The 12,636-nt window shown below is 38.6% G+C and overlaps 1 protein-coding gene across 2 annotated transcripts in view; it reads right to left on the reverse strand.

The window, feature by feature from the left end:
* Positions 1 to 12,636, reverse strand: part of LOC131992097 (rab GTPase-activating protein 1) — a 79,250-nt gene that overhangs the window by 43,148 nt on the left and 23,466 nt on the right. For both annotated transcript variants that reach the window (XM_059357495.1, XM_059357494.1), the window contains 7 exons: positions 11,966 to 12,076; positions 10,849 to 10,915; positions 10,660 to 10,762; positions 9,427 to 9,596; positions 9,089 to 9,257; positions 7,188 to 7,281; positions 4,869 to 5,019 (listed from right to left, as the gene is read on the reverse strand). In XM_059357495.1, the coding sequence (XP_059213478.1) occupies positions 4,869 to 5,019; positions 7,188 to 7,281; positions 9,089 to 9,257; positions 9,427 to 9,596; positions 10,660 to 10,762; positions 10,849 to 10,915; positions 11,966 to 12,076 (865 nt within the window). The remainder of the gene's footprint in view (positions 1 to 4,868; positions 5,020 to 7,187; positions 7,282 to 9,088; positions 9,258 to 9,426; positions 9,597 to 10,659; positions 10,763 to 10,848; positions 10,916 to 11,965; positions 12,077 to 12,636) is intronic.

Below are 12,636 nucleotides of genomic sequence, written 5' to 3' on the forward strand. Positions count from 1 at the left end.
AAATAAGCGGGCGTCCCAGTGGCACACCTGGTAGAGCGCATACCACAGAGGCTTTGTCCTTGCAAGCAAGCGGCCCGGGTTCGAATCCAGCTCGATGCCCTTTACTGCATGTCTTACCCCGTTTCCCCCTTTCACTCTATATCGCTACACTATCAATAAAGCACCCCCCCCCCCCCCCCCCCCCCCCCCCCCCCAAAAGCACCCCCACCATGCCAACTTTCTTATCAGCATGATATCAATTAATTGACCTTCCTTTTTGCATTTTTATGATATCATAAAAATGCAAAAAGAAATGGTCAATTGATGGCCAATCTGAAGTGATTATTAATCTTAGAAATCATGTGAAGGGATAGCAATTAAGTTACTGGAAAGCTAATAAACTGAGAATAACTGATGACTTTCTCTGTGGTCTTTCAGTCAGCCTAGAGCTAGTACATAAAGACCAGCATCAGGCAAGGGTGGTGAGAGTTATTACATAGTCACAGACAAAAACAAGATTATTATAAGATACACAAGACTCCAGTCTTTTTAATTCAACTGCAAAAAGTGTCTTTCTTCGAAAATATCTGAACATATTTCCATTTCAGCTGAAGTTAGAACAGCAATGCACACATACTATACCTATAGGACAGAAAGACAGGCAGGTACACAATCACACAGAAAAATAAAGAAGCAGACATGTTGGACGGACAAGACAGCGGGAGAGAAGCAGGAAAGCGGCGAGCAGACAGTGACAAAACACAAATGAGCAGGCAGACAGAGAGAGACAGGAAGACACACAAGCTGACAGGAGCACAAACAGGTCTAGGTAGAAGTCAGAGAGAGTCAGAGTCAGCCATACACAAATACAAACGATTATAAAGACAGACAGATAGACAGAGAGGCAGGCATACAGGTCATTATGTGGGTCAGTCAGAGACAGCCAGGCAGACAGATAGATATGAGCGCTTGTTTTTGCTCTCCACAGGAGGCTGGCGCAGCAGGTGTGTGGACTCAACCTGTGTTTATGTGATCACTTTTGGTCCACACTACACATGTCCATATGCTCACAAACACACCTTAGAATACATTTCTAACATTCCAGCCGCATCACGTAGGTAAAAGGTGGTTGAATATCATGCAGAAACCATGGACGTGTAAAGTGAAGTGGATACAGTTTTGGAGGTGGGACTCCATTCATTCCTATGCAAGTTGTTAAGTGGCATATGAAGCCAACTTCCATGTCCAAAAGTCTTTTTAGGCCCTTATTGCATCATGTGATGTTGAAATTCCACAGTTTGGCAACCACAAAAATTGTCTTCAAAGCCCCAAACTCTTGCTGGGGGCTTGGCAGGAAATCAATATTACATAACACTACCATTAACCACACAGGCTTGAACTAGAACCTCAAAAGTCAGAGCCACATACTTTCGCACAATGGTCCCAATCTAGCAGGCCCCTTAACATTGGCCACTGGTCCACAACAACCTGTTACTGACTATGAAGACAGAAATCAATAAATCATAGTCAAAAATGAATTAATGTTACTTTTTATTTTTAATGTTACTTTTTATTTTTTTTTTCTCTTAATTGTATTACCTACAGTAGATGCCAGTTGGCAAGCCACCTGTGGACAGGGGCAGCAGGAAAACTTATTTTAAGAACCTAAATAAGGTCCACCTAACAATCTACATCAGTGAATCCCATCTATGACTTTAAAACACCAAAGTCACATAACAACAAAAACAAACTAACCGATTGAGGCAGCAGTAGACCAGCACCTGCTGAAAATGACAGTTTTTGTCAATGCAGTCTGGTGACTTTGACAAAAGCTTAGATAAGGGATTCGCTTCCCGTTTGAAACGGGATGTCTAGTGGCAAAGTAAAGTGGTGAAAATATTTTAAATAAAGCCTATATTTAATGATGATTCTTTTTTGAAGCAAACTAAAATATTTTTTTCTGCCTCTGTCCACAGCAGTACATTGCTAAGCTTCCATGCTGGTATTCCTGCATGCTTCTCCAAAATGGGGCCATGCCAAGATCCATCTACTGTAGGTAACACGCTGACGAAGTACCTCATATAACCCCACTTTTAACTACTCCTTTAACTATTTTTATCTGCTTGTACTGTATCCCTTTTACTGTTCCAACTCCAACAAGCTAACTCTCAAGCTTACTTCTGCCTTTTTATTATTTCCCACCATCCCTCTTACGTTGGCCCACTGGCCACTGGTTTCTCAATACAGAAACGGTGTGCGATGCAATAAAAGGTTGGAACTGTGTTTTAACGGGATTATTTAAACTAATAATATCTATAGCATAATATTATCTCAATTATTACTAGCAACTACACCTTACAACACAGAAGGAAAATTACTTTCATACACTGTGTCCATTTCTTTGAAGGTTAAACAGCACTTTACTGGCAGTAAAGATTATGCTGCTGTAAATGTGTTGACTACTGAATATGGTCACAATGTTCCTGTCCCTTATTTCACATTGTATTTCATAACCAAGTATGTTTGCCAGACTGGTAATTATAAATTATACAAATAACTAGTAATTCCATTACTTAGCAGCAGGGACCCTCATGTTGGAGAATTAATTAGGGATCCATAGGGAAAGGATCAGTTAAATGTCCATCAATGCCCTGTATTCAATTGTGTGGATGAACACCAAGTTCAAATAGGGGTGGGGTACAAAAGAGGGCACTAGCTAGGACATGATGTGCATACAGTGCAATGCAGCACAAAGAGTTACACACAGCACAGGCTGAATACAGAAAGCACACAAAACAAATTAGGAGCTGGCGTGGAGAATGGTATGTACAAACTTTTTTGGAAAGAAGGAATTGGTACATCAGAAGATACTTTTTAATTAGTTCCAGTAACACTATCAACATCAGTGTGAATTCAATTATTTCCTAATTAACACATGTAGTAGTCAGAGTACCATAATGCAATACATTTCAATACTTAACAACACCTTTTGTGTCTAAGTTCTAGTTTGATTTTTAAAAAATGAATGCGTCTTACCCTGCGCACACCTCTTGTGTTAAATAAGATTTATCACCTTTATGTCCTTTAACTGTCCTTGGCAACATTTCCCTGTATTGCTCTGAGAAAGCTAAATAAAACACAAAATTTGTCTGTCAGAGTCAGATAAAGCTGCACATGTTCTCCACACTTTCTCTTTGTGTTTGTTGGCTGATGTACAAACCTGGAATGCTTTAGTGCTTCTGTAATAAATTCCTGTCCAACTTTCTGTCCAATGGCTATCAATACAGTGGCATTGTGATGCATTGTTATTGTTGTCTGAGTGAAAGTTGAGATTCCATTCATTCCATTCATGTTAACAGCGAACAGCGTGGCAGCTACATGATTTTAGTGAAAAAAACTCTTTTTGAGTTTAAACCCTATTTTTTTGCAACTTTACTATCCATTTTTCCCATCACCACATGCCATACATGTAAGGTAAACTCAAGAAAAAGTGCAAAGGCAGAGATAGGGAAGGAGCAAAAAAGAAATGGGGTGGTGGGGGGAATAAAAGCAGGAGAGGAGAGCAGAGCAGAGGGGAGGAAAGGGCAAGACCAACATCTTGTCACCACCTGGGACCCAGCTTGCTGCCTCGGGATGTTGCCTTTACATAAGAACAGTGGACAGAGCTGCAGCCGAGAAAAAAAATTACATAGACTAACACACTGTTCTCAGCGTGCTGGGGGAGGACCATCTACAGCAGTGCGAAGTCACCTTCAATCCTTACACACATGGCTGCACAGACATACTTATACATGCAAACCATGACTCCAACAAACTGAAAAGCTAGTTGTCATTTTCTACGACACATACTGACACAGGTCTGCAGAAAGGAGGCACATAGGCAGAGGCAATAACAAAGCCCGGCAGCTATGACAAAGCTTTTATCAAAAACCAACTGAAATCCTCAAAACTCACGAAGAAGAATTTAAGAATCATTCTGACAACCACTGTATGTAGCCGAATGCAGGCAATTTCTGGCCCCAAGTCGCAAAAAGGGATTCAATTGAAAACTTGGTCACATTTCTGATTCTGTAGACCTCTCTCTTGACTAAAAACACAGCCAACTTCATAAAATTTGATTTCTTCCTTTCAGAGGTTCATAAACAGGTAGTTACATATATTTTTTGTTTCTTGGTCTACAATACAAAGTTGTGAAATGCTGTGAAAACAGAATAAAACCAGAATGCAATTTGTTGTTACTTTCAACCAACAATACAGTACAAAGACAAGCTATTTTTTCTTCAGACTAATAAAGACTGATGTAAGGATTCTGTTTTTATTTACTATACGTCTTACACAGTGTCCCATTGTCTTCAGAATCACGGCTGTACACCGTAATTGAGTAATTATTAGAAGTTAAGGGTCATTAGTTTTAACAGAGCCATTAACACACAACACATTTCTTCTAGAAGGAAAGTGTATAAACCTTTTACTTGCATAACACCATAAGTCAGCATGACTTGCAGCAGGAAAGCAGTGGTTAGCATCACAAGTTTGAAGCACATGAAACTTATAAAACAGGGCCATCAGTGGCCCTGGAGGTGTACTTTAAAAAAAACTGTTTGAAAGTGAGGACAATAAAAGTAACACATGCTCTGACCGACGGCAAACAAAAAAACAAACAAGTTAAATCGGGAAAAGAGCAAACAGGATAAAACTTCATCAGCTTGGACAAAGATTTAGAAAATCATGAGAGGTGAAGTGCACAGCTTGCTGATGCATCCTAAAATCAGGGGAGCTTGTGTACGAGTCATCTTGTTGCTGAACGGCTTACACCAACATTAGGGGATCATGGGGCTTTAGTGTGTCCTGGCCAACTTAACAAAGACAGTACTTTTGCGTGGTCTTACCTTTGTAATAAGAGTGCGGTACTCTTCTACCTGGTGGTCATTGTTATGGCAGCCTGCCAGGAGCTGCCACACCTCCCCACGGAGAGCCTCGGGAATGCCACTTCGCACCAAAGCTGGCAGCTGCCTGGGACGCACTGATAAGTTCATATGCCTGAGAGAGGACAGGAGAAGAGAGTGGTGGAGTCAACTATGACAGTTTATAAAAGACATGCTAATTTTACATCACAAGTTGCTTCATCTGCAATCTTTCTGAGCACACCTGCCTACGATCTACCCAAAACAATGTTTTCATTGGCTCTGTATCGCCTCTAAAACCATCATCATTTCTACAGATGGTCCAGTATGATGTCAGTGAGGAGTTAAATCACCTAATACAACAAGTATACAGATTTCATGCATCACAGTCTTTCAAAAGTTCCAGATCCACCTCCAACAAAGGGATACAATACACTTTATTCTTCATTTGGATCCCCAATAGCAGCCACCAAGCAAGCAGCTACTCTCTCTGGGGTCCACACACAAAAAAACACATCACATAAAACAAGACCTATAAGATATATAAAAAGTCTCGACAAAAATAATACAAATCAGTCATGTAAACATTATCATTATCAATACACAGGCGTAAAATATACTTTTTTTATTAAAACATGCAAAACCCCCACCAGTTTGATATTACAAGAGACACGACTTCATGACTCTTCGTGGCGATGCTTTTTAGTTTATGGCTATTTTACATTGGAATGATTGCACATGTGGACATGGAATTGTTGCAGTCTAAGTCAGTGTGTTGTGACCAAGTTAAGACATGCACTTTGTTGTACATTGTTTTATTTCAGTTGTGAAATACTGTGAAACTGACACCACAATGCAGTAAATAAATACATAATTCCTGTTTTCTATGCCTTTAAAAAGGGGCGTTTTCATTCTTCAGTTACACAGGTATTGTGCTGTTTCATAGATTATTGTCTTGCAATGTATTGAGTGTTGCAGAATCACGGTCCTGTGATATTATCTGTATTGTGGTCAACATATCGTGATAGTATTGCATCATGAAATACTGCTATTCCCAACCCTATCCATGAAATTCGTACCTCATTTTTTTCTGACATTTGTGCATCAGTTTTACTTTATTTTACCCCAGCTCTATTTTTAGCAGGATGGGAAAACAATAGACAATACATGACAATAACCCAATAGAAAATTACAGCAATCCGCAGATGCAAATTGTAATAACTTCCTTCCTTCCTCGTCTTCATATTTCCATGTTGAAGCTGTTGGTGAAACACTATCTCAGAGAATGACACCGTATGCAGCTTAAAATGAACTAGTGAGTGACAGAGACAGAATTAAAGAAACAGAGAGAAAGGACACTTGGAGGCACAGCTGTATCTACCTAACAACTACCGCCTGACTGGAGCCGACAGAAAATCCCTGATGATTCTCTCACTTTCCCCCCTTTCTTAATTCACCCCTCTCTATTTCTTGAGTTTGTTAGGTTTATTTGTTCCGACCATCAGGTTATGCAATATGTGGCATTTTATGTTGAGACTGAGAAAGGGAACAACAGTATACTGTGTGTATGTGTGTGTGCATGCATGTGTGCGTGCATGTGACGTAAGTAATGCCAGGCCTGATCCTCAGGGGCACCAAATTGTAAAGGGCTTTCTGTGATTTGCCTCTCTTTTCCCTGAGCGATGCATCCCACAATGCCACAGCACACACTCTCTCGCTCACACACAAAATCACCAATCACTTGGACAAAGCCTTGTATTATGACAGGCTAGTCTTATGATTCTTTTCTTTATTTAGGCATTATTTTTATCAGAAGAAAGAGAAATATCCCCACATCAACATTTTGCACTTTCAAAGGACATTATATACACCCAAATATAGTAAGATAGACAACAAACTTCACACACATTTATATAATAGTGTATGTATTGTATGAATTCAACCAAATTATACTATTCTCTTGAAAAACCTACATGAGAACAGACAAAGAGAGGCATGTTATGTGGCATGTGTGTGTCTGTGTGTGTGTGTGTGCGTGTGCGTGTGCGTGTGTGTGTGTGTGTGTGTGTGTGTGTGGAGCTTAACTTACAGCTAATTAAAGTCTGGGCAGTTTTAATTCAGTACATCACAAGCTTTTGATTAAAAACAAATGCAGTAATGGAAGAAGGAAGAGGGAAGCCATCTTAATAAGCTGCTTATCAAGTACTCCGGCCTGCTGCACATGTGTGTAAGTGCGTATGTGCACATTCATTGCAACAGCAATAGAAGAGGAAGGACGAAGTTAACAAGGGAACAAAGCCTTACCACTTGGATAACAAGTCCCCCCAGGTCTCCAGGATCTTCTCTGCACACTCCTTGGAAACGTCCCCTGACCCGCTGAGTAACGGCTCATCATTATCTGGACACAGGAAGTGCAAACACAAAGTGAGATCCACAGTTGTCCTTTGTTTTTCTTACATGTTCATATTTACTCTTTAAATGCCCCAAATTATAAACAATTCACCAGAGCTCATGCACGTGAAATGAAAATGACTGACTTAATGTGAGGACTTATAGACGTTTCCTCACTCAAAAGTATTGGGCACCATCTTATTTGTGCTAAGATGGTGCCCAAATACTGCTCTTCTAAAATACACTTTGTATTAACCTCTTTAAACCCATCTGCCCGCTGGCGAACAGCTTATTTTTAATATATTTTTACTGTATAACCCATACCTCTTTTTTTCTAAGACATAATCAATTGTTTTGGGGAGGTTCAGGGACACCAGTGATACCACAAACTAAAAACTAGCTCCCATAAGGTCAGGCCTAGAGGTCTAGAAATGTTATACAGATGTGGTTGACAAGATATAGAAGGTAAGTGGTGATTTACATAGCTTTGACATAAAGCATTTCCTTATTACTGTTATTCAAATGTCATATTATAGACAAGGACCAAAAAAGCTTTTTTGAGCTATGTGTAAACAGTTTAGGTTGTGTTTTAGCCAACTTCAGCAACTAAAAGTCGTTACCTTTAAACAAGGCCTCCTACATAATAATAGCCGAAAATTAAAAAGAAAGAAAAAAACAGGGTGGGTGTCAATGATTTGCGTGGGATGAAATGTTTATATCAAAGGCTGTGATCCTCTGGTTGAATATTTTGTGATGTTGCAGACTGTATGCTGTGTGGTTTTCTGTATCTGAGCTGTGGACATGACAATACAGAATTTGAACCACAGCTCTCAAAATAGATGATTACTTGCTTCATAAACCACATGCATACAGATGTGGGATTTTATGAAATTGCTTGGTCTTTTATTTAATCTTGTGATGGTATCAGCAAAAACATTGTTTTATCATTGACTGTATATGTACTGTAGATGTAACAATCAGTGGACATATAGTTCAAAAAGTGAGATCGAACTGTACCAAAGGGCTGGTAGACTAAACAGTTACACACAAAGGGATACAAAAAGGACCTATATTATGCCCTCTGTCTTTTGTTCTTATCGCTACCTTTTATATACACACACAAAAATAAAATAAAAGCACACACACACACACACCCCTGCTGGCTAAGTACTCTGTGAGGCTACAGTACAAACAGTTCTATAACACAGTGTCTGATCTCCCACGGGATTCTGACTCCTGTTGACCACAGGACTATACTTAGCGCAGCCTCAAAGGGTTTTTATCATTGAGTCAGGGTATAAAAATTAAACAATAAATATCTGATATCTGAATATCTGAGTGCAGCATAATTCAGTTGGTATGTATCCTGGTCAACCTTGTTTAAATTCATGCTGATGTGGAGTAATACTTTTATTACTGTGTTTTGGAGGTGCATCCTTCTGAATGAGGTCAGTCCTGACCAAGGGCACCACAAAGGCTCAGCATTACCAGAGTAAAAGAGTACAATTTATATTATCTTGTCAGTTAAGTGTCTGCTTTGAGGCTGTTTATGCGCTGACATAATCAAGTACAAATGGTTCAAAAAGTTCAAACTATTTTCATATAGTCCTGTGAGTCAGGCGTCTACTGTGGTGTAATATGGTCATGTTTGCAAAGAATATTTTCATATGGCTTATATAAAACAACTATACCCTTTGCTGTATCGGGAATTTGATTTCTAATAACATATGTTGCCCATCTGTATTATGTGCCTTTAATAAAACAAGAATCCCATAAGAGGTGACTCAGCAAATAGTAAAATGGCATCAAATCACCTTCTTCTTCATCATCCTCAGGTGGTGATGGGACTGTGGTTCCAGTCCCGGTGGGCAGGATGCCGGGACTAGCTGTGGTCTTCCGTTTCTCTCTCTCAGTCTCACTTTCCAAACTCACCACCTCATAAAGTGTGTCAGAGGCAGGACTCTTACGCTCCTTACGCTCCATCTGAAGAGAGAGATGATCATCAATAAAACATCTATCAAAACTACAATGTTTTTTTATTTAAAATGACTGCATCGTTGTAGATCACAGCTGATATCTGGTGAAATTCACCGAAACCATCACTTGAATTGCTTTTATCTTGGGAGGGGTTTTGTGCCATGACATGTCATACCTGTCTTAGTTTAAGGTAGAAGGTCTCAGTGTAGTTACGCTTGCTGAAGGGCCAGAAGAGCCTGTCGTTCGGGGAGCAGACCCTGACCCTCGTCTCCAGCAGAAAACGGACCGGCTCCTCCACTTCTGTGATCACTAGGTCCACTGCTGTCGTCATGTACATGAATTTATCTGGAAAAACAAGAAAACAGCTAAAATGTTATCTCCAGCAAGCAAATCCTTTCCATTCACCATCTATAACAAATAGATTTTCAAAAAAAAAACCTTGTTAACAGGGTGATTTATAAGGACGCTGCAGGCTGACTTATTGTGTCTGAAGGTGAATTGTCTGTGTGGAGGCAATGAATGAGGTCCAGCATGTGGCACAGAGCTGGAATAAAGTGAGTGCCTGGGTCATCTGGCTTTTCATTATTGATCATTTTAAGCTATTTTTATGCATGCTCTGTTCAAATGCTGTAGCCTCTTAGATGAGTCTGGGGAAGGATAATTACAGCATCAGTAAATGAGGTCATTTAAGCAACTGTTGTAGATGGATGTAGAACAATACAAGTCTTGAATATTTAGGTGTTAAAAATCTATTGTGATACACCCCCTCTGCTTAAAAAATTATATATATATATATATATATATATATATATATATATATATATATATCATTGTTAATAATATTACTATTTCTTCACCATTCATGTAATGTTCATATAATGAGAGTTAAATTAACTTTTGTTTATTCATCATTATGTATGTATCTGGGTTTATTAAATATATCCTGCATTATAGTATGTTTGATATATATCCAAGTATGCATACATTATATATATATATATATATATATATATTTGTTTTTTATTTATTATTATTATTCAGGTATTATTATTTGCTTATTTTTAATACATATAGAATATATTGAAAATTCAATATTCTTGAAAAAATATACAGAAATATATTATACCTTCTGTATTTATTAAATAGAATCTTAAAACAATGACTTAAGTACAGTGTCCGTGCCCATTTAGTGCAGCGATAATCTTAGAATAAGTCACTTCTTCACGATGTTAGGTGAGGATTTATACACCCAGTCGAAAGTAATTTTCACATTTGGATATGTGTCAAATATAAGTGTGAAAATATGTGTGAATAAACAAATTACCCAATGAAAAATGAACGAAGGAAATAATAACCCTTGAAAATCATTCTGCTTTATGTGATTTTCAGACAGATTTTTGGCTGTTACCTTTGGGCGTTTCCTCATTCACAGGCTGGAACTGAGGCGTGTTGGGGTTCCAACTTCCTGTGATGATGTAAGACTTCCCGTCAGAGCTCTTTCCCATTGACTCCTGAAGGGGCACAAGTTAAAGGAAGTTAGCAAACACACGCTAACACACAATGACACACATATTCACACATGAAAACAGTCACCCACCAGATCTAGCAGGTGCATGTCGCTGTTCTTCACATTTTTCCCTGGGCTGAGCAAGAGACCGAAACACCTGGAGAAGAGACACACACGAAAGCACGCACACGCACAAACAAACAAGCATACAGATACAGGCACACACACACACAGATGCAAGAGATAGAGAAAAGTGAAGTGAATAGGATTACATAAGGAAAAAAAGGGAGAGGGGGGAAAAAACAGAGCAGTGCATGAGCGGGAACCAGACATGGAACAATAAATCCTTCTATAGAGTAAAACCAGTTGTTAACCATCACATGTTACCGCAAATAGCTTCCTGACTGATCCTCTAACACAGAACAGAACATGGAGAATATTAAACACAGACCTTCAATCTTCACCTTCTCTGGGCTCATTAAAGAATAACAAACCACCGTGAATGGAAGTCCGCAAAAAGGTTATGGAATGTTTACATTTCAACAGATCTATCAAACCGTGGAAAATGAGGAGCCTCGGAGACAGACTCACATCAATCATCGACTTAAAACTGTGCCGGAACACTTAAAGCCTGACGTGCGGATGTAAAGATGTTCACCGGTGTGTGTTTATCAATTACAGCTGAGTGATTTCTTTCTTATAAATGTCTGGTCATGTCTTAAGTAGACACATCTCAAGTGAAGCGAATGGAGGGATCTCTGTCATTCTTACGGATGCAGGACAAATTCTCTACTTAGATTTATTCCTTTTAGGAAAAATTCAAGAATGACAAAAATCTTAAATTATGTCCTCCATTCCTTTGGTTGTTTACTTACTCCCACATGCTTTTGTGATGTTTAGAGATATATCTGTTGTTTCAGAATAAATCTTCCAAAAGTAGCACTGTCTACATTCTTCTCTTGGTTGATAAACACAAGAAATTTGCGAGTTTTAATTACACTATGTCTCATTCATGACTGAATGCTTTAATTGATCTAAAATAAAACATAGCACATGAAACAAAAAGAAAAATGATTTAATTAAAAAAACAAAAATAAGGAAAGTTAACATTTTGTGATGCTATGGAACTAGTCTATTAAACTAGTGCCTCTGAGGATGCTACTCCAGAACTATTCAGAAGATGTCTTGTGTATGTGCTTTATTTTACCTCTCAATGGCCAGTTCCTTATTGGAGGTCTGCTGCACATAAATGACAATTTTCTTGTCCATTCCTGCACGCAGCTTGAAGCTCTGCTTGTCCTTGTCTTTTGCAACAGCACTAAAAATAAGAAAGTAAACCCACATTTTCAACAGAAATTAGATCACTAATAGGAAAAAAACATAAATGTGACAAAACCATACTAAAATCATGTAGCAGACAAAAAGATTGGTCAAAGATTGACACAGTAAGGTAGATTCAGGATCATTTGAAACTTTTATATAAGACAATAATGCAATACCATTAGATAACTAGACCAATGAAATGTACCACTCATCATTCTGACTGGAAAAATTTAAAGACCATGACCAATATTTACAACAGACCCATTTTTCTTAATAAAAGCATGCATAAGAGCCATTTCAACAAGCTCTGGTTCTTTTCCTACTCTGCTTTCAGAGAGACAGGAACAGTAATCAACATCCTCCAAACTTTCGCAGATATAAATTCCTGAGGAAACACTCAAGAAACTCTTACGGACAAAGATTCTTGAGTAAAAAAATCCATTAATCAATTTGAAATGAATTGCAAACATTTGGAGCCAGACATGATTACAGTCAGGGCTCAGATCACAAAAAAAATTGTCTCTATACTATCAGAGCTGGGGGATGAATCAATTT

The sequence above is a fragment of the Centropristis striata genome, chromosome 19, assembly GCF_030273125.1.
Source record: "Centropristis striata isolate RG_2023a ecotype Rhode Island chromosome 19, C.striata_1.0, whole genome shotgun sequence".
NCBI lineage: Eukaryota > Metazoa > Chordata > Actinopteri > Perciformes > Serranidae > Centropristis > Centropristis striata.